The 23,640-nt window shown below is 34.6% G+C and overlaps 1 protein-coding gene across 1 annotated transcript in view; it reads right to left on the reverse strand.

The window, feature by feature from the left end:
* The window catches only part of LOC149788460 (uncharacterized), a 95,430-nt gene that overhangs the window by 40,688 nt on the left and 31,102 nt on the right, over positions 1 to 23,640 (reverse strand). Inside the window, exons 13-18 of the mRNA XM_089973521.1 lie at positions 15,364 to 15,583; positions 10,103 to 10,230; positions 8,596 to 8,806; positions 7,437 to 7,526; positions 2,649 to 2,803; positions 2,007 to 2,162 (exon numbers count right to left, since the gene is read on the reverse strand). Of these exons, the coding sequence (XP_089829647.1) occupies positions 2,007 to 2,162; positions 2,649 to 2,803; positions 7,437 to 7,526; positions 8,596 to 8,806; positions 10,103 to 10,230; positions 15,364 to 15,583 (960 nt within the window). The remainder of the gene's footprint in view (positions 1 to 2,006; positions 2,163 to 2,648; positions 2,804 to 7,436; positions 7,527 to 8,595; positions 8,807 to 10,102; positions 10,231 to 15,363; positions 15,584 to 23,640) is intronic.

Consider the following 23,640-nt stretch of genomic DNA (forward strand, 5'->3'; position numbering starts at 1 on the left):
TCACACTACTCATTACCATAAATATGTACCTGTATTATTCAAAATCAAAAGATTTGTGTTGTTTTCTGTTATTAAATAAGGCTTACATAAATTTGCATGGATTTTTAGTTTATAATGACAATGTTCAAAATTTCTCTAATGATGATGATGTTATGGCTACATGGTATCAAATGACAATTACCTAGATATCAAATCTCTTACCTGAAAATCGTGAAATAAGCTTTTACCATAGATGCAATTACATACTGATTGACCTCATACCATCAATAGCGCTGATCATAGGTCAAATGAGTTCAAAACATTAAAGTCTGACTGGTCTTTGGTTGAGTTGGTAATAGTAGATCGCAAACCAAGACTGAGGAAGATCTGTACTTACTTCTAGACAGATGGTCCCAGTCACAGATTGATGGAGATTTGTACTTACTTCTAGACAGATGGTCCCAGTCACAGATTGATGAAGATTTGTACTTATTTCTAGATAGATGGTCCCAGCCATAGATTGATGGAGATTTGTACTTACTTCTAGATAGATGGTCCCAGCTGCAGATTGATGGAGATTTGTACTTACTTCTAGATAGATGGTTCAAGCTGTAAATTGATGGAGATTTGTACTTATTTCTAGATAGATGGTCCCAGCCATAGATTGATGGAGATTTGTACTTACTTCTAGATAGATGGTCCCAGCTGCAGATTGATGGAGATTTGTACTTACTTCTAGATAGATGGTCCCAGCTGCAGATTGATGGAGATTTGTACTTACTTCTAGATAGATGGTCTCAGCCATAGATTGATGGAGATTTGTACTTATTTCTAGATAGATGGTCCCAGCCATAGATTGATGGAGATTTGTACTTACTTCTAGATAGATGGTCCCAGCTGCAGATTGATGGAGATTTGTACTTACTTCTAGATAGATGGTTCAAGCTGCAGATTGATGGAGATTTGTACTTATTTCTAGATAGATGGTCCCAGCCATAGATTGATGGAGATTTGTACTTACTTCTAGATAGATGGTCCCAGCTGCAGATTGATGGAGATTTGTACTTACTTCTAGATAGATGGTCCCAGCCATAGATTGATGGAGATTTGTACTTACTTCTAGATAGATGGTCCCAGCTGCAGATTGATGGAGATTTGTACTTACTTCTAGATAGATGGTTCAAGCTGTAAATTGATGGAGATTTGTACTTATTTCTAGATAGATGGTCCCAGCCATAGATTGATGGAGATTTGTACTTACTTCTAGATAGATGGTCCCAGCTGCAGATTGATGGAGATTTGTACTTACTTCTAGATAGATGGTCCCAGCTGCAGATTGATGGAGATTTGTACTTACTTCTAGATAGATGGTCTCAGCCATAGATTGATGGAGATTTGTACTTATTTCTAGATAGATGGTCCAGCCATAGATTGATGGAGATTTGTACTTACTTCTAGATAGATGGTCCAGCCATAGATTGATGGAGATTTGTACTTACTTCTAGATAGATGGTTCCAGCTGTAGATTGATGGAGATTGGTACTTACTTCTAGATAGATGGTCCCAGCCGTAGATTGATGGAGATTTGTACTTACTTCTAGAAAGATGGTTCAAGCTGCAGATTGATGGAGATTTGTACTTACTTCTAGATAGATGGTGCAAGCTGCAGATTGATGGAGATTTGTACTTACTTCTAGATAGATGGTTCAAGCTGCAGATTGATGGAGATTTGTACATACTCCTAGATAGATGGTTCAAGCTGCAGATTGATGGAGATTTGAACTTACTTCTAGATAGATGGTTACAGCCATAGATTGATGGAGATTTGTACTTACTTCTAGATAGATGGTTCAAGCTGTAGATTGATGGAGATTTGTACTTACTTCTAGATAGATGGTTCAAGCTGCAGATTGATGGAGATTTGTACTTACTTCTAGATAGATGGTTACAGCCATAGATTGATGGAGATTTGTACTTACTTCTAGATAGATGGTCCCAGCTGCAGATTGATGGAGATTTGTACTTACTTCTAGATAGATGGTCCCAGCCGCAGCATATCCTCCACTGCCAGATCCCCCTTTGGCATTCAGCTTTCCTTTCCACCACCACTGTCTTTCATAGTATATGGCTAACCTTCCACCGCCTCCAGCTCCTGAACTGGTCCCGCCAGCTCCTCCTTGAACCTAATACAGGGAATTCAATATTTGTAAAAGACTTTCCATTGTTTTTATCAGAAGCAAGCTAAAGATGGAAAGTTTACATGTGGGTCAAGTTAGCAATAAAACAAATTTTTTAATGTTTTAAATGATGCTGACTGGACTTCACAAGTGAAAAACACCTCTCAGCAAGCAGACAGCTTACAGTAACACAGATTTAAATTGTAAACTTTAGAAAGGAATGTGCATGCTGTTTTAATCTTGAATAAAAGTGCAGAAGAATAAATATTTCTAAGCTAAGCATGCAAAATAATGAGTAACACTAGTTAAAAGTGACCAATAAAATATGTGCATGTAGAAAATGGGATAATTTGTAATGTAAAAAGTAATGGTAAATACATTTACAAATATTAAAATATTCTTGTCCCCTAAGCTGTCATTAAACAGAGATATGAATGTTACAATAACACAAAATGATGAATATGCTAGTATGGTATTTTAGTATTACATTACCTGAATAGTTCCTGATCCCTCCAGATCACGAGTTTCAATCCAGATACTACCACCACTGCCCCCTCCAATGCTGACACTGCCTGGATTTCCATTAGACTCGATGGTCCCCTCCACAATCAAATACTGAGAGACATCCAGTTTCAGGATACCACCACCTGTTGGACATTCGTAACAATAATGTGCATTTAAGTTTTTAAATACACATATCAGAATATACAATCTTTTGTGTGCACTTAAGTTTTTAAATACACACATCAGAATATACAATCTTTTATGTGCACTTAAGTTTTTAAATACACACATCAGAATATACAATCTTTTGTGTGCACTTAAGTTTTTAAATACACACATCAGAATATACAATCTTTTATGTGCACTTAAGCTTTCAAAACACATATCATTTTAAACAATCTTTTATGTGTAATTAAGTTTCTCAATATACATATCAGAATATACAATCTTTTACAAAGTAAAAGATCAGATGATTGCTACCTGAATATAAAAATTTTCCAACTGGCAAAACTTTATTTTATTGGCAGAAAACATGTTCCTAGATAGTAAAATATGATTAAAGATTCAACAATTTTATTTCAGATGTTTTTATAACTTCATTTATTACTGTAATACTTAGGCAAAAAAGGCAAAAGCAAACATTCCACTCATCTGCACCTATTTACAAGCAATGGCTAACAAAGAAGGACAAATCACTTTTCAAGTACATCTCAAATGAAAAGTCTGGTACGTTATGCAAACTCAGTATTATGTACAGTGTACCTGACAAGAACAAGTACCCTAAATGCTCACTTATAAGTTGAGTCCAAATACAAACTGCACAGATCCAGATCTGCCACTGCATAATGCACTGCAGATGCAGGTCTATGTAGTTTGTATGAAGTAATCAGTAGAACAAACAACATAGATCCTGATCTGCAGGCACATTATGCAAAGGCACATCAGGATCTTTGCAGTTTGCACTTTTACTTGACTTAAGGGCAAGTGGAAAAAGTTTCAAGCTACTTGTTCTGCTGCTGGATAAGTAGTAAACTCAAAAAAGTTCAATCCCAGAACTTGCATACAAAACCTGAGTACTGTCAAAAGATTGTACCGAAATGAACCTGGATGCAAAAACTGATTATCCTCCATAAGCATATACCAAAATGTTCTTTGTTGTGATTTACTGGCATTGAAAAAATATAAACATATCGTATGCATGCAGTTTTAGTATACTTTGGGAAGCATCTAAAACTGAATAAATGTATTAATTGAGTGTTAGATATGTCATTACTTTGCAACCATATTGATTGTTTTGCTCAGTTTCTTATACAAAACAATTGGTATTTATGATAGTACTGACTGTAACATGAGTCTGGCATGTGCATTGTACTGACTGTAACATGAGTCTGGCATGTGCATTGTACTGACTGCAACATGAGTTTGGGTCAAGAAGCACCATAAGTGGTAAAGAAAACAAAACAATTTTCCCGATATCAGTTCACATCCCAAACTGAAAAATACATTACTTGATGTAATACGTCCACTAATCACTTGAATACACAAACTGTGCACCTTAATCCCCACACTATGTGATTGACAGTTATCCTCCGGGTAAATTTCATGAGGTTGATGCTCATCACAACAAGTAAAGAGCAATATCTTTGTCCCCATCACATGTAACTAAACACTAAAAAGAGTTAGCTCCCTTTGCCCATGTAGAGAGCTCTTGACTAATTTTTGTTGGGGGGGGTGTCATTTTCTTTCCCAATCCGGTCATATACATCAAAGCACATATACAATCCTCTGTCAAGACAGATTTAACTTACAACATTCAACGGTAAAGAGACAACAACAAGTGTGGTGGTACATTCCAAGAAAATCATATAGTTCTAAGTGGCTTTGATCTGCTTACATCACATAAAGCATGTAAGAATCAAGACAGTTGCATTTAGAAATGGATAGCTTTTATTTTATTTGTGACAAAACAGAGGGATGTGTGCTTATAAAGGCATAGTCAGGTATTATGACAAATATGGTACAGCAACTAGAAACTTCTCTGCATCTATTCAGAACATTCAGGAAAAATGTACCAATATAGACCAAGATTCTTTCAACAAGACATAATAATCTGTGTCAAGAAAATTGCTATTTAAGAATGATAATTTACTGACTAGCTTCAAGTTCATGCAGAGTAGTTGGTTAAAGTCTCTGACCTCCTTATCTGTAAAGTTAATCAATTTTATCATCAGCATTTGTTGTCCTTTTTTTAATACAGTTCTACATGGAGACCTAATTTTTACACTCAAAGCAATACATGATTTCAATGGGCAATGTTTATTTTGTGCTTAATATTTTTCTTTATACTCTTAATTATTAAAGTGAAATCTCAGAAAGGGATCAGAAAACACAATTGGAGTGCTCAAATTATATTTATTTTCTTATTATTTTTCAAACTTTCAGCATACTATGAGTCGGATTTAAATTGGAACCAAAAATGGCCCTTATTATACCTTATTCTTTTGGGACCAAAAATGGCCCTTATCACAGCTTGCTCTTTTGGGACCAAAAATGGCCCTTATCATACCTGATTCTTTTGGACCAAAAATGGACCTTATCATACCTTGTTTTTTATCATACCTTGTTCTGCTTCTTGGTTCACTTTAATAGATTTGTTCTGTGCTACATTTCAACTCATACACACTATGATCATCACAGCAAGAATAGAGTTAAATGAACCATTATTACACCTATTCAGCCAAACATTTTTCTAACCATGTACCCTACAGAGGTGGATAATTCAAAACAATGCTTTCAGATTTTAACTGTCACAACCTTAAAAATACAAATAAAGAATCTTATACAAGTCTTCAAATGAAATGGATGGAAAAAGTTGAACAGTTTTATTTTTTGCAAGTCTCTATGAGCAAAAACATTTTAAATAGTGAGCCTGCAATATGAACAGCAAACGTGGCATCCCTACAGTGAGCCTGCAATATGAACAGCAAACCTGGCATAGCCATAGTGAGCCTGCAATATGAACAGCAAACGTGGCATAACCATAGTGAGCCTGCAATATGAACAGCAAACCTGGCATACCTATAGTGAGCCTGCAATATAAACAGCAAACCTGGCATACCTATAGTGAGCCTGCAATATGAACAGCAAACCTGGCATACCTATAGTGAGCATGCAATATGAACAGCACACCTAGCATACCTATAGTGAGCCTGCAATATAAACAGCAAACCTGGCATCCCTACAGTGAGCCTGCTTTATGAACAGCAAACCTGGCATACCTATAGTGAGCCTGCAATATGAACAGCAAACCTGGCATACCTATAGTGAGCCTGCAATATGAACAGCAAACCTGGCATACCTACACTGAGCCTGCAATATAAACAGCAAACCTGGCATACCTATAGTGAGCCTGCAATATAAACAGCAAACCTGGCATACCTACACTGAGCCTGCAATATGAACAGCAAACCTGGCATACCTATAGTGAGCATGCAATATGAACAGCAAACCTGGCATACCTACACTGAGCCTGCAATATAAACAGCAAACCTGGCATCCCTACAGTGAACCTGCAATATGAACAGCAAACCTGGCATACCTACACTGAGCCTGCAATATGAACAGCAAACCTGGCATACCTACACTGAGCCTGCAATATGAACAGCAAACCTGGCATACCTATAGTGAGCCTGCAATATAAACAGCAAACCTGGCATACCTATAGTGAGCCTGCAATATAAACAGCAAACCTGGCATACCTACACTGAGCCTGCAATATGAACAGCAAACCTGGCATACCTACACTGAGCCTGCAATATGAACAGCAAACCTGGCATACCTATAGTGAGCCTGCAATATGAACAGCAAACCTACTATGATAAGAAGTCAGTCAGAAATGTCGCAGACCTGCGTGTAGTTTTGTCACTTATGCTACCACTGGAGCAAATTCCAAGCCAAAAGACTAAGATGTGTGTGTTTGGTTCCTCTTTGCCTCAGATATAAATGACAACAGTAGAGTTATTGGGAAGACTCAAAATGCCTTTTCCAGATTGCATCTCCTACCATGATCAAAAGTCATTCCCTATGACTTTCAACACGTGAAGGTTGATGTGTATGATGCACTCCTAAAGGGACCAAATACAACTCATTTCTGAAAGGATGGCATAAGTAAACCCAGTTAGCTTATCATATGACAAAACAGACAACAGAGATGTAAAATATTTATCTACAAGGAGGACAGAGTGAAATTCAGTCTGAAAAGGCACAAAAAGGAAGGAATTCACAAGGCCTCTAAGCTGACTAGGCATGAGCAGAAGTAACAACTGTTTTTAACTGTATTTGATACCAATCTCTCTCTCTCTGCAAGGGAGACAACTCTGTTCTGACTAGCACTTCATAAAGTTGACATGTTTTATTATTAATATTTCTAAAACAAGCCAAGCAAAAAGATGTTAACATCTTTTTCAATATGGTGGGATGGATTTGACAGGTAGTGGAAGGATTCTTAATGTACTAGGATTATGTACTGTATCTGGTTCATACTCTCAGTGCTCAACATCCATTTGGATTACCATTATGTAGATAGTTGTCACTAAATCAATTCCGAGTACCCATGGTTCAGGTTATTAAAGTTTCACTCCATATTTCACCAAAATGTGTGAATGATACAAACAAATCTAACATAATTTAATGCATAATACATTCTAGTGCCATATCAATAATTTTTGGGCTTCATGAACTGTTCTGATCTTTCCCTGTAGCTGTAGCACATTTTACCTGTTCCAACAGTGGTACTGGCTCCACTGCCCCCACTGCCAAATTCACCAGGCATGTACAGAGACCCATATACACCTCCTGGCTGACTCCCTGTTAAAATAAATGTCAAAGACAGTTGAGTTAATGCTAGTACATCAAGATCCCTTCTCTCTGCCAAAGGATTTTCAAAAGTCATTGGAACTGTCTCAAGTTACACATCACTTTTGACTTGAGCGTTAGGATACCAACATGTACACTGATTTTTGTCCAATGACCTAACTCAAAATGTGACTCAATATCTTTCCAATATATGTTGTCATCGAGCAGCACATCTTGTGGATAAAGACAAAACTGACAATATAACATCAAGCAAGTGTTAACATCATGACATAACCACCATTTCAATCTGACTTTAACTAGCTTGATACATTTAAGTCATCATGAAACAAATTTATGAAAAAAGTTCTGTAAAGTATAAAATAAGCAAATGTATCTAAATATTTGTATTAATTCTTCTAGTAATGTCTGAAGATTAATTAAACAATGTTAATTAAGTTCAATCATATAATAAGCAGGTTCATGTGTACACACTAATTAATTAAACAATGTTAATTAAGTTCAATCATATAATAAGCAGGTTCATGTGTACACACTGTCTGATATCTCAAGTGAATTCATTGCAACCTCATCAATCATATGCCCAAAAATGTCCACCCATGAAATCAGACAGTAAACAGCCCATAAGTATGTGCATATTTCATACTAAATTAGCTTCAGTTAACCTCAAAAATTCTTCCATTAAAGACAAATAACATTAGGTACACATCAAAGTATATTTATAGGTTTATTTCCAATAATTAAAAAACTGATTGGCCATAAATCAGTCGGACTTCAGACAAATGTGAACTGATGTGGTCATAAATTAATGCAGGTAAACCTCAATCAGAACAGTGATTTAAATTTGAGAACAGTCTATTCTGGTCCTGTATTCTTTCAATTTTTGAAGTGTAATATAAACTTGTAATGACAAAACATTTTACCTCTTTTTGATCGTACTCTTCTCTTTCATGCTAAATTTAGATAATATATTTTGGATCCTGGCTAATTTTACTGCTTTTGACTGAGAAAGTTCTGAAAATATTTGATCTGTTCAGGTGTATTTGTTCCTGTATTTATTTACCTGAGGTTCCCCCAAGGCCTCCCTGTCCTCCATATCCTGCCCCTCCACTCCCTGAACCCACTCCACTGCCATCCTTAAGGCCACCTCCACTTACACTAAGCAAACCAGCAGCATCCACCTTCACAATATCTGACGTTACGTGAAGATTTGAGGCAAGCAAGGTTCCACCACCCTCCACTGTCAGCATACTCACATAGCCTTCTCTCAAAACCTGTCAAGGAATTTTGTAATGAATGTGTCTATTTTATATAGAACATTATCTTTATATAAAAATAACCTCTTATAATGGCTACCTTCTTTTAACAGTCATCTGTCATTTATGGCCAATGTCTGATCATCTGAAGTCATTTTCAAGTTTAGTTTACTTCTTTCAATCAGCCACTTCTCAATAATTGCTATGTCCCATAGATGGCTGGTAAAGTGGAACTGCATCGTATTTTATATTATTTGTTCATGTGTATGATAAAGTTAACACTCATGAATGTAAAAAAGATATTTTGAATCCACTATTTTCCAAGCAGCATCAATTTTAGGGGAAGAGATTTCATAGTTGATACAAACAATAAAATTAAAGACGCAATGAACAATGATTTTTTTTAATGAATCAACAGGATCTCTTCCACAATCAAAAACTTTAAGTATCAATGACAATGTGATTCTTCACTAAAACATGAAAATTGTGTGTTCTGTGTTTTTGGATTTTTAATGTAGCTTTAACAATTTTAGTCATATCACTACAATGTCTGCAGTGTGACAATTTATAGTGATGTTTTGCACTGGGACATCATGCTGCAGACATATGTAATGCTGGGCACCAAACGAGGCAGCTGCAAGTACCATTTTTATAAGTCTTTGATATGACTCAGATGGGGTTTGAACCCACAACCTTCTGCATCATAGGTGCGTGCTCTAACCATTTAGGCCACCAGAACAGTAAACAAGGAAATTTATACCCATGAAAATAAATGTAATCACAGTAACTGGCAGGGACAATATTAAAAGTCTCAACATTATTACAATATCATCATATTATTGAATTTAACTATAATAAAAAAACTTTATTAATTATTTATATCAAATAATTCATGTCACCACATGGCAAATCCTCAGTTACATAAAGCTAAAATACAAGACCTTTAAACCTAGCAGACATTACATTTTGCTTTTATTAACATTGGAAATAAAACTGAAAAACATTTTCTAATTACTGTGGTCACAGAGTACATGAAGCACTTTGCATTAGATACAACACCTATCTTGTAATTTATGAATTGAATGAGTGGAATGCAAGCATGAGAAAATGATGAAAAAGCTTAATACAAGACACAAACAAGAAAATCAAGAGAAAATCATATACTGAATGCTTACATAAGATAGCAGAAAGGATAAACATATCATAGTTCTATTCTACCTCACATACAAACAAAAAGCGGCCATGCTCTGCAAGCATATTACCTCTACATGCATATTATCCAAATTATGAAGATATGAATATATTTATACATACTTTCATTTCCCACTGGTCTGAAACATTCCCATAGTAACTCCTAAATTCTAGCACTGCTCCATCCTGAATAGTGACATTGGAAAACTGCACTTCTCGGAGTTCATGTAATTCCATAATCAGGGTCATGCCTGAAAACAATAGAGACAAGATAAATCTAGCTCACCTTCAATATAATGTGTTATTAGGGTTCCCTAAATACAGTTCTCCCTCACTATAACATGTTATTGGGGTTCTATAAATACAGCTCCCTTGCCATAACATGTTATTGGGGTTCCATTTTCATAAATATAGCTATTCCTAACTATAATGTGCAACTGGGGTTCCATAAATACAGACTGCATTATGTACTGAACCAACGTATAACAAGAGGGATAAAAAAAAAACTGTTTGTGTATTTGAAAGGAGAGAGGATGGTTAAATAATGCCAAAGAAAATAATAATAACAGTATCTGTCACATAATAGAAAGAATACACTCAAATTGGTCAAATAATCTCATTTGTGAAAAATATTATCATCTATTAAAACTTTGTCATGTTTCTTGAACATAAATATGTTGTGCATTTAGTATTTTGACATCTTAAGATCATCATAAAACATGGGACAGCTTGTCTTCAAATACCTCTGTCAGTTGGTGTACTTTACTATAATAAAAGTCATAAAGGTCATGTATGCATTCAGTATCAACTATTACAGCAATATGTGTCATTTTTAGAAATAACTATATATAACTACTTTAAATGACAATTACTGACCTTTTTATCCTCATACTTCCAAATTCAAGGTCATTATTTACATACCCTAACAAACACATGTGGCAAAACTCTATGTTAAAATATGTGGACATTTTTGGACGAGGTCAACCAAAAGGTGTGATGCAGTACAAGCTAAACTGATGGTCTGGTGCTGTGATGTCACAATAATAGCTACACATTTTGAAAAAATGGTGAAGATTCAACCCAACAAGCTCTTGTCTTGACCGAGTTTGGTACCTGGAAACCATTGTAAAAGTCCACAGCAATCAAATATTTTTGTCTGGAACTTTCCTGATGATAGTTAAAGTGTAAAGCATTCAATAATCAGATTTTTGTTAAACTATATTGGTATTAAACTTTTCATAACAACTACTAATTTTTAATTTGAGTAAATGTACCTACATGGCCACATCGACTTACACTATCGTCTAGAACTAACTTTGGCTAGTGAAAGCCCATCATGATTCATATTCACTCAGAAACCACTTTTTCCATCGGTTTACTTGCTTTAAAGATAGCACATAATCAATGAAAGAATCATGTTTATATCTCAGGTAGTTATGAAGACCTCAAAATCTTTTATTCCTATGGCATTAGGGCAACATTTTGTATCAGCGAAATGCTGTATTGGGATGCCCCCACAACCTATGTTTGTTTTACTTCCAATGGCGCAATCAATAGAAGCTACCTGTGTTACTGTTTTAATAGCATTGGCAGGTCAACACTGCTGGTAACCTTTGCCAAGGCTAGAATGTCAGCACATTTTTCTTTCTAATTAGACATTCTCTTAATGTGAAGAAAAAAAACTTTACTAAACTGCAAGCTCACTTAAAAGCAAAGTTTCATTCCGGAACAATCACTGATCAGGAAATAGATACCATGTACATCACAGTAGTTGGCACTATCCCTGAAATTTACACATCAAGTGATTAACTTTGGGGGGGGGGGGGGGGTAAACTCGTGACCTGGACTGAATTGTGGCATACAATCTGCATCCATTCTTCAAGACTAACAGTTGTGCATCAGGTTCTGTAATGATTCTGATGAAGCTTTTTAATGCCTTTTCAAAATTTGACAACTGACATGTTGTTCTTCTTACTAGGTCAATCACCATGCTAGAACTGTAAAACATCTGAAGATAAAAACAGGTATGTCAGTGATTTCTGTGTCAAGAAATTACAACAAAAGTTCAGTTGGGTCAAGTTTGTGCCATTACAGTGTTAATAAAGGACAAGAAGCAAAGCAAAACTATATAAGCTTTGTTTTTCTATTACTTTCAAATATTTGCTTTTAGAGCAAAGGATGAAGCTGTAATATAAACTGGATATCAGCTTAGTATCATTATAGATTCAACAGTATTTATAATTTGTGGATTTTGTGAATTTTTGCGATTTTGCCATAAAAATACTATATATATAAAACTAATAATTCCCATTATTTTCTCCTTTTGCAACCCATAGGACATCCATTTCCATGATTCATCAATGAATCTTGCAATTTCTAAGGTGTTCTGCATTAGAATTAGATCCACTACCTTGGTAACAAACAAGTAGGTAATGTTGCCAATAGAGAAACACAAATTTAATAACAGTCAGAAAACAATATCTGTACATGTCACTGAAAAACAACAGATCTGAAAATTATTACAGGAGAGTTTTTATTTCTCTGAAAAATAAAATAAATCATTTCCCTTTTAGGAAAGTAGACAAATGGTCTCAACATCTCAGCACTATGTATGGTAGAATATAAAATTCAAGTATTCCAAACATCATGGAAGTATTTACAGTACCATGCTGTATAGTTGAGAAACTAACAATCAATTAACAGGTGTTTTGATTTCCTTATTTATAAAGATTTGGCCTAAGGAATTTCACTAATTGATTTACAATCACCAAGACTCATTCTCATAGACTGGATACTACATAACTGATATTCTCTTTGCAAAAACAGATCAAACAACAACAAAAACACCTGCATGGCTCAGGAAAAATTTCCAAGCATTTGTCCCTGGGACAAGTTAACCGCAAGAGTTACTCGTCCCTGTCCATGTTATATTCACAGTACACTTCTTAACCATAGTGCTAAAGAACCACATGTACCTGATGCAAGCTTGATACTAAAATTCGTCAAAACCACAAAATTAGTATGTTCTAAATGACAACTACATGTACTTAGATAAACATAATAACAAACATGGTTTGTAACATGAGAAATTGCAGTTGTATACATACCTTTGATTTCTTAGCCATTTTTGTTATTACATTAAAATCTTTCAATAATGTAGATGTCATAATTTCATTTTAAATAGGTTACCACACATATTTAAGAGCTGTATATGACAGAAGTCAATTAAGAGACAGAATGTCAAAATTGTATGCCTTTTCTGTTCAGACATTGCTAAGCTGGCCTCAGGTCTCCAGGACTGTGCTACCGTATTAATGCGTTGTCATGCCAAGGAAAAAACAGGTTTCAGCGGATATTTGTATAAGTATGAATTAAGAAAAATGTCAGTAACTTGCAATTAAAGAAATTTTGTACTAAATGATCCATTTTCATCAGACTGCCATTCTCAAGAACTACATGCAGGACACAAAAAAGGAAGATTGACAATTGGCCAAAGAATTGGAACATTTCTTGGTCACAACCACACCTAGATTTTGACCAATCAGCTATTGTCTCAATAGTATCTGCTTTATATACAGCATGCATTTTGTGAAAAGATGGTGGTAGGAACTGGATGAGACACTTAAAATACTCATTTTGATGTAATTTGGCAACATTCTGCTTGTGAAAAGTAATGATTTGCTTATTGAATATTTACTGGCATCTTCTCTCTGGCATGATAATCTATCAATAAAACTTGCAAATGCTGGTGACCTGCAAACAATGGCAACATTACCCAACCAGATGAAAAATCATTCAAATCTTGTCATTTTCTCACTTAACATTTTAGAGATCTGATTCCTAATGATGTGATACAGCTTACTGACAGTAAATTTTTTCCCACATCAAAATGACCACTAAAATACTGATAAGTGTCAATGTAAATGCAAAGTTCATGTCAAACTGCACATACTATGCTCATAGTATTTACCCATTTAGTGTCAAGCTAACATCAAGTACAGTGTACCTGTAAAAAAAATGAAGTCAACATGTTCTAGATTGAAGGTATATTAGGCATATTTATAATTGATGTTGATCAATGTTGAACTCTAGCATTTGTTTAGGGTAGAAAATGTACTCAGATTGATTCTCAAGATGTGAACCTATATCAAACTGACCCACAAGTTGTACTCGACCCAGCCAATTTTTGTACCCAATCAAGATGAGAGGTTTCCTGAGCCCTGACTTGTATACCGAGAATCTGGCTTGTGAAATTTTCCTTTGCATCCAAAATAAAAATATGCATATTTTCATGTGGATTTCATCACCACAAAAAGAAATGAACACCTTGGATTGATTTCACTTGGTTTGATATCAGTACCATGAGTATCACTGAGAGTGCCCAGCTACAGGTAAGTCATGGGCTACTAATGAATCTGAGAAATTGAAATTGTCAATAAAACTTCACTTCTAAGTAGCAGCAGCTACATGTAAGTGCACATGTACTGGTACTCATCATATAGAATTTGTGATGGCTGGACTTGATTTTGGGGGGACAATTATGAATCTGAGCAGCTTTAAAATTACCATTGCTTTCTGTCTGGTGATTGAATAATGTATGCTGGCCATAATGGAATGTTTTGGTCATTATTCTTCATGAAGAATATAGACATGCTTATCTAACATGTTTACTTACTGTACATGGAATGCATATGGAGGATTAACTAATGATTCTTCCAAAATTGATCTAATTTGTATATTATGGATGCAAACTCTATCACCCAATGTGCCAATTTGGTACCTCTGCTGCGTGCCAGTGGCAATTTCAGATGTCCATTGAGTTGTAAGGAATACAACAGTTGGTGGTGGCTGAATATAATCATAGCTAATTAGAAACAAAGGCAGTTTGTAGCAACACATTTCTACAACGCTACACTTGAATGAAATAGTTATATAAAGCTTTTAAAAACCCTCATAAACAGTGGCAAGGAGCCATTTTTGTTTCTCTCATGCTTCTAAAATTAAATCCAGGCCTGAAAGCAATATATATATATATATATATATATATATATATATATATATATATATATGGTCATGTGTCATAGTGAATAAAGCCGACTGGTCATGTGTTATAGTGAATAAAGCCAACTGGTCATGTCTTATAGAGAATAAAGCTGACTGGTCATGTGTTCTAGTGAATAAAGTTGATTGGTCATGTGTTCTAGTGAATAAAGCCAATTGGTCATGTGTTCTAGTGAATAAAGCCAATTGGTCATGTGTTATAGTGAATAAAGCCAACTGGTCATGTGTTATAGTGAATAAAGCCGACTGACATTTTTATCACATGTCAAACATGACCAAAAATATAAACTTTACTCATTTGTTATTCATTACTATTTCCTTACCAGTAGCCACAAGCAGATGTGCTGTATTGCCAATTATTTTCCCCCATGTTCTCACAGTGTTAGAAGCTAATGATGAACTGCTGCATGCACCTGGATTAAGGCCTAGACCAACTTCATCGAGTCTTTGGCGGAATTCAACGATACCGTCTGGCAAAATCCATGTAGCTTTCTCATAGATGTAGGGTATGTATGTCACATTTAATCTCTGATATTTGTTCACCTGCGGTAAAAAATATATCATAGACAACTGGCATCACAACTTTACATTATGAAAATGTGGAATGTCAACTTCTAACACCAAGAAAGTTTTTCTACAGGTGAGTGTGGATTCTGATAATGAGGCCACTCAGTTTCCATCAGCAACAGAATTTTTAGTGTTAATTAATAACCATTACAAATATCTTAATAATATGCAACACTTAACTAATCAACTAAATTGAAACATTCCTAATTTACTGTCCTATTTATCTCCACTTGATTTAAATACTAGATTTTAAATTTATTTTCATAATGAATTCAATGTTAGACCCATCATATTTTAATTCAAGCTTTTAAGTCACAATCTTTCTATATAAATTTCCGTATTACACAATCTGTGTACACAAAATAACATGCCATTAGGACTAAGGTCATAATTATGACTTCTGGGTCAGTGCCCACGAATATAGTCTGGGTATATTTTTAGAGAATATTTCCACTCTCATTTTGGTGTTGATGCACAAGTTAGGTTAAGGCATTTTTGGTATTAAATAAAGGAAATTGTTTGTTCTTTAGAATATGAGCATTATGGTGCCATTGTGTGTATTTTAGTGACAGTATACAATGAGTAATGAGGAATTCTTGCTAAGGTCTGGAAGTGAAATCTATGACCCACTAAACATTTTGTTTTCAGTGCAGCCTCTCAAAAAAATGCTAGATAATCTTTGACGTGAACTTCACGATGAGTTCATCTTGTAAGAAACTTTAGATAAACATATGATTTATTAAAATTTTGGACTCAGAAGTTCAATACTGACAAAAAAATTAAAGGACTATATAGGAAAAGTAATTGTGATTAAAAAAATCCTTCACGTTCAGTTGAATAATATGATTACTGCAGGTAACATGTTCATTATGATGAATGCAATCTACAAGCTGCTTGAAAGATAGTCTTGTAGCCAAAAAGCAAGCAGCTGATTAACCTTGATCATAAATTTGCACAAGCATATTAAAAGAACTTCATAAATAAATTAAAAAAGTCTTTTCTTGTATGTTTAGTATAAAATACGAGCTTACATAGTATATATGCCCATTGATTTCTGTATGTACATGCAGTCATCTTTAGAAACCAGTGCTCAGCAGGTTTTATGTGAATTATACCACGTAGTACATGAATACAAATACTGTACATGACAGTATCTACTGGTCCATTTTAAAACATGCTTAGCCCATCTGTTTCAGATGATAATTTTTCCATTTGATTACTGATAGCAAACTATATCTTACTTTTGAAAACTGGCAGAATGTCAGATATATATGTAGATATATTAGTCGTGATGGAATACGGGCTGGTGTGTGCAGGCAAGGCGATGGATGATGTTTATCTGTGGACCTCCGTTTGAATCTCCATTGAGTACAAATTAAAAATTATCTAACCTGTATGATAGTATAATTTGTATTAAATTTAATTTCTACCTACTGTTGTCAAGCATTCTCCAACAAAGTCCAGGGATAACACTTTCTATTCTGTGTCACAGAATTGTATAAATTCTTTTAATTATTAGATACATAATTGTATAAATCCTATTAATTATTAGATACATGTACTCGGGTTTCGCTTTTTGTGTACAATGATACCCAAGGGTAATTTATGTATATTGTACAATATTTCGAAACAGTGAGTTCAGTTCATCCTATGCCACACATGCGAATTGCTTTCAATGGGAGAACCGAATACTTCCAGCACACAGAAAATGTATGGCAACATCGTCTGTGTATAAATGCCTCACTATAAGACTAAATCTACACATTACGGAATGTCTAGTCAGTGAGCGGTCAACTTTAAGGACTTGTACACTTTCAGCTGTTGAGGTATGTGAGTTATTTATTAAAATCTTGTGTATAAGCTATAACTATTGTACTACCATGTTTATTTTGTATACTTTCTATGTAGCTTCAACTTACATAGTATAATGCAAATATGTTCTATTCTTGTTTGTGACATAGCAAGAGATTTATACTAGCAATATAAAATTACATTTTTAAGAAACGTTTAGTACCGCAGGATTCTTATTGGGCATGAGTGGGTTCACTTCTGAACCTGTGTATTGTTTTGTAATTATTGTGCCGATAATGTAATATGTATAGCTTACCGTATATAACATCATTAAGTTTTATTGTATATGCCCGTGTCATGCACAGTACATGGTGTTAGATGCATGTGCGTGTGTGTGTGTGATTTGGATTTTTAACATAGCTTTAACAATTTTACAGTCACATCGCTACGATGTCTGCAGTGTAACAGTTTATAGTGATGTGTAGCACTGGGGCATCATGCCGCAGACATGTAGCATGATATCCCACCTAGTCACGTTATCCTGACACCAGGCCAACCATTCCTAACACTAACCTCTTAATGCCATGTGCCAAGCGAGGCAGCTGTTAGCACCATTTTTGTAAGTCTTTGGTATGACTGATCAGAGTCGCAGCTATAGAGCTGATTGGAGCCACAGCTGTAGAGCTGATTGGAGTCACAGCTATAGAGCTGATTGGAGTCGCAGCTATAAAGCTGACTGGAGTCAATGTGATACCGGCTGTAGAGCTAACCATAGAAGTTGACCACATCAGCTATAAAGCTGAACCATAGCAGCCGTTGAGCTGAGTTAACTGTTGCTGGTCAAATAGCAGGGGATCAGATGTTGCTGACCAAATTGGTGGCTGCTGATTGCTTGATTGGCCACGGAAATGAATGGTGGTCAGTGACTACCTGGAATACTGACTGCTTGATTAACCAGTGTGACTGGTAGCCAACTGTGCAGGTGATGGAGTGTGTAACTCCATACATGTAATCTTTTAGCAGTGGCTAATTTTGGGGTCTGTAATACCCAGTGGTTTGGGATTATAAAAATATTTTGTATATCTGTCCCTTTGTTTTCAACATTTTACTATTTGAGTAAAATACTTCAGTTGTCGATGTTTGAATGAATTAATTTTTACTATTTGAGTAAAACTCATCATTTTTTTCCTCGTGTAGAATTAGTAAATCATTTACCTTTGTCTTGTACTGTGTAAGGTCATTTATTTGTATTTTCTTTTGTTGTATTATTAAGTTTGTGTGTATTATGTTAATTTGTTCAATATTTGGATCTTACACATACATGTGTTAATCATAATTCTCATTCAAGTCATTCGTCATTAAACATTGTATTTGTATCAAACATCAAAAGTGTTCTGTTGAAAGTCCAAAATCCAACCCAGTTATCAGTTATCTTGTTACAGTCTGGTGTATATTCAACCCAGTTATCAGTTATCTTGTTACAGTCTGGTGTATATTTATAATTCTCTCTCTCTCTATGTATATATATATATATATATATATATATATATATATATATATATATATATATGCATGCATGTTAGAATTTTTGACTGTTCTGATATTCTACCATTTTCTTACTACAATGATAGAATTTAAAAGTCCTGTGGCCTCACTAATTTCTTTCTGCAACTTGCACAGCTGTCCATTCATTTTATGACACAACGAGTAATATCGTAAAATAATGAGAATGTTATGGGAGAATGACTGGTTGGGGATTATAGGGTTTACCAGCATGTCAGCATATTACTGGCTATATGGTGCTGATTAAATGGTAAGTTCTAAAAAAGAGGAAAGAAAATGATTTTCAAATCAACTTTAGGAATAAAAATTACTCTAGATCAACATAAACATACAACAGTACAAGGTACAAAGTAGAAATGCTTTACTTTCACAAGAATCTGGTAACACTGTTGGCACATTGATATAACAGACTGCACTGCCCTCTTTAAGTTCATGGCATTCTTCCTCTGTCATAATCCCAAGTCCTGACAATGCCTCAGAATGCAACATAATCTGACACGAATTTTTACAGTGAACTAAGAAACACGGGGAATGGAAAGGCACTGAACATCAGTGGGATTATATAGGCAGCTCAAATCCTTACAAAAGGCATCTGTTAATAAATGGCCACAAAAATACTTGAGACCCTCTCCATATAAATTGTATTGAGGCTTTAACAGGAAAAACGGATCTAGTTTTCAAATCAAGATTTTGAAAAGAAATATGTCTATCTATAGATGGTGTCACTTTTGCAATGCTTGCACAAATATGATTTTACTTAAAGTTTTCTTAGATCTTTTTCAAAAACAAATTATGTTGTTTAAAGAAAAACTCAGATTTGCTCACTCCTCAATGGTCTTACCAACATCAGAAATTTTTCCGATAAAAATCACTTAATTTGTTTCAATTCATCAATTTTTTTTATCCAAAATGTTTAAAAGCAATTTTAAAACTCAACTGCAATAAATTATAGACTACAAAAAGAATTTTGAAAAGAATGTAACATTGATATTGCTTGTCAAAAATGATTTAGCAGGCAATGGTATGAGTCAATGGCATGGCTACTTGGGGTGGGGGTAATTTTTATAATCTATTTACACTATTTATTAAATATTTATAGATACTTCAGAGAAGAATTGTAATTTTCATTATATATGGATCAACACCCCCATATTAATTTTTTTAACATGTATTAACATAAGAAGCTAAATTATAACATAAGATATTTTCCCCTGCAATGACTCCCTTCCTTGTTGCCAACAGCTGCATTTTTTTAAACTGTATTCCTGCCAAATTGCCCCAAGTCATAGACAACACGGCACATTTTGAAAAATGCTTGGACATGTCTAATGTTCGACTAACTAAACAAAATGATTTAGAAATCAGGACTGAACTGAGCTATCTGCTGCTTGGACATGTTTTTAAAGAATAAAATTTATTTTAATAATTTAAAATTTTTTAAAATATTTAATGAAGATAACTTTACATATGTACCAAAGAAATTTCAATTGTTTTCTCATGTATTCACTCAAATATCTATCTTGATATGTAACCTTTCTCCTTTTATTTTGCCAGTGAATGTATTTTTAACATTTTTAAAATTATTTTTGAAACTACTCTCTTGTGGAACTGCTGCATGTTATAGACAGTGCATTTATTGTTTGACCAAGAAAAAAATACTATTTAAAAATCGGACAAATTTATGTCATGTGTGATGTTAAGCAAATTTGTTATGAAAACAATTGCATTTTTGTTCCAAATGTGATGTGTGATTTGATGTGATTTTGATTTTTAACGTAGCTTTAACAATTTTTCAGTCATATCGCTACGATGTCTGCAATGTGGCAGTTTATAGTGATGTCTAGCACTGGGGCATCATGCCGCAGACATGTAGCATGATGTCCCACCCAGTCACATTATCCTGACACCGGGCCGACCAGTCCTAACACTAACCTCTTAATGCTGAGCGCCAAGCGAAGCAGCTGTTAGTACCATTTTTGTAAGTCTTTGGTATGACTCAGCCAGGGATCAAACCCACGACCTCCCGCATCCGAGGCGGACGCTCTAACCACTAGGCCACCGGAGTGGTTGTGTTCCAAATGTAAAAATTTAAATAATGTACTCCTTGTAATTTTCATAATATATATTCTACCAAAAGTCAGCTTTATTTTTTTTCATGAATTATGTTAAAAGGCTTCTTTTCAACATCTGGAAGTTTACCCACATTCTATTCCTTTCTTTGTTTATTGCGAATGAAAATAATACATATTTAAACATTTATTTTTGCTAAACTGCCAAAAGTCAAAGACTACCAAGGCATTGGAATGTGTAAACTTAAGATCAATAAATAAAAATGATTTATGAAGCAAATGGATCTGTGGCATGTGCTACTTTATTGTGGCAAATTTATTATGAATTTTTTTATTTTGTCCTTTTAAAATGTACTTTATTCCAAACAAGAACAATGTAATTTTGATAATTTTTAGATACACCAAGATGTTAAAATGATGTTCTCATCATGTACCAACCACAGGCCATTGAAATTCTTTCACTGTAATAAAAAATGTCAGAATATTGGAGAAATTTTTAATAAAAAAATCTATGCGCATATAATAAGCAAGGTTGGCGGCTGAAATTCTGGGTTAGCAGGATGCAATATAAATATTCAACAATTTTTTTAAACCATTCAAAATATATTTACAAATAACACCTTGCCTAATAGAATAAATACTAATCATCCATCTGTCCTGATAGCATGACTGTAAGGATGGTACTTCCAAAGTAATTCTGAACATATGATTGGAATCAAATATCAGAAAAATCAGTATAACACCATTTCTTAAGTCAAGCTCACATGTCCTATGCTGCAGAATAGTCTTCCTTTGTTATTCCATATTACCAAGTTCAAAACAATACATAAAAGAAATTACGCAAATGTAAGTTTCCATTTTATTTTCTTTCAAGAAAACTAAATAAAGACTGCAGTTTTTAATTTTTAAGTTTCTGCACAATTTCTTTTTTCTGTCACCAGTGAATGTAATTTCCATTTTTAAAATATGTGTGTTAAACAAATCACGGACAGCCCAAAGAATTGTCAAACATTTCTTAATGACTAAGGCCAATAAATAAAAAGTTTAGAAAGCAAAAGTGTGTATGTGCTACACCATCTGACAGATTATAAATAATGTTGATTTATTTAAATGGCACAAACCTAATTTTAATTGCATTTTTAGTGCCTATCAAGGTCCACATATAAAATAGATTTACTGAAATTAAAACTTTATTGATGAATAAAGTTCAAAAGTACACATTCAAGATGATTCCACATATTTTAGCAAATCAGACATTGGCCAAATTTTTATTTAAAAAACGGTTGATGTTTAACGCGGCACTGCAAAACTGGATCAGCCTGGTTCTAATATATCTACAATGTGATTATTACTTTAAAATAATGTTTAATTTACTCGTTTTAATGTTCCTGCCTATGAATGACAAGAAGTTTGCCCATCCACATATCGTCCATCAGTATCAACACAGACTGGGACGGGTGGGTGGTGGTGTCGGATTATGCCCTTCCATTCTATCAATTATTTCAGTTACACACACGTTAGCCACAGAGGTTCGATACAAATGAAAGAATATCGGTCAATGGATGGCTGGATATGTTACAGGTCTGGACACACACACACACACAAACTACTATCTCCATTGATCAGCACTTTTAATTTTATTTGTAACGAACTCGTGTGATGCTTCGTTAGCAGTATCTGGGAAAATACTGCACTTAAATTTGCCGGTCAGCAGAGTTTCCGGTCCGTATAATAATATGCACAAAGAGAAATCTATGACTCAGGAGGCAAAAGACAGCGTGAAAAAATATCCGGTATGGTTAAGTCCCTGAGCAAAAAAGAATTTGATTTGTTACAAAAGAAAATATACTTTTTCTTATTATTTCATAGCCTACTGAATTAAGACTGCTGCTCTTTACTAATGTAACATACCTATTAAAATCTGGTCCGACAATAAGTGGTTATTAAAGTTCCCTTTGTCTCTTGCAATTTTCCGGATGCCTGCTCAAGTAATTAAATTCCGCAGTTCAGTGTTTAGCCTATAACTGGTCGCCAATATGTCAATATGTGTAAAATAAAAAAAAAATGTAGTTCAAACAAAAAGATCACAACGTGATCCTTGGTTCCAGTAAGACCGGGAAAGGTACCCGGTTACACCATTTAGTGTCGACATGGGGTAGCCGCTTACTAACCGGCCCAGCAAACTTAAACGACCTTTCGTTGAGATAAACCTGTATCAAATCGATAGGAATATCATTTATTTTCTCAGAAATTGCGATCATAGCATTCGTTATGTCTTTAATCCGCTGATATATGAGACGAAAGTACGTCTTTGCTAAAATGTGAACCGGATCTGGCCATGTGGAATCGGGTTACAATTAATAATTCCAGTTCAGTACCCAGTTCTGTACCCACGAATGTAGTTCTAGTCTATTTTTAGAACATTTTTTTCCCCTCTCATTTTGGTGGCGATAGAAGAGATATATTTATGCATTTTTGGTAGGGATTTAATGGTAACTGTTTGTTCTTGATAATATGAGCTCAGGGCGTTGTTGTCTGTGTGTATTTCGGCGACAGTGAACAGTGAATAATAAGGCCTTGGTGATGATCCGGAAGTGAAATCTGTGTTAT

Source organism: Sinohyriopsis cumingii, chromosome 11, assembly GCF_028554795.1.
Source record: "Sinohyriopsis cumingii isolate HCF-2022 chromosome 11, ASM2855479v2, whole genome shotgun sequence".
NCBI lineage: Eukaryota > Metazoa > Mollusca > Bivalvia > Unionida > Unionidae > Sinohyriopsis > Sinohyriopsis cumingii.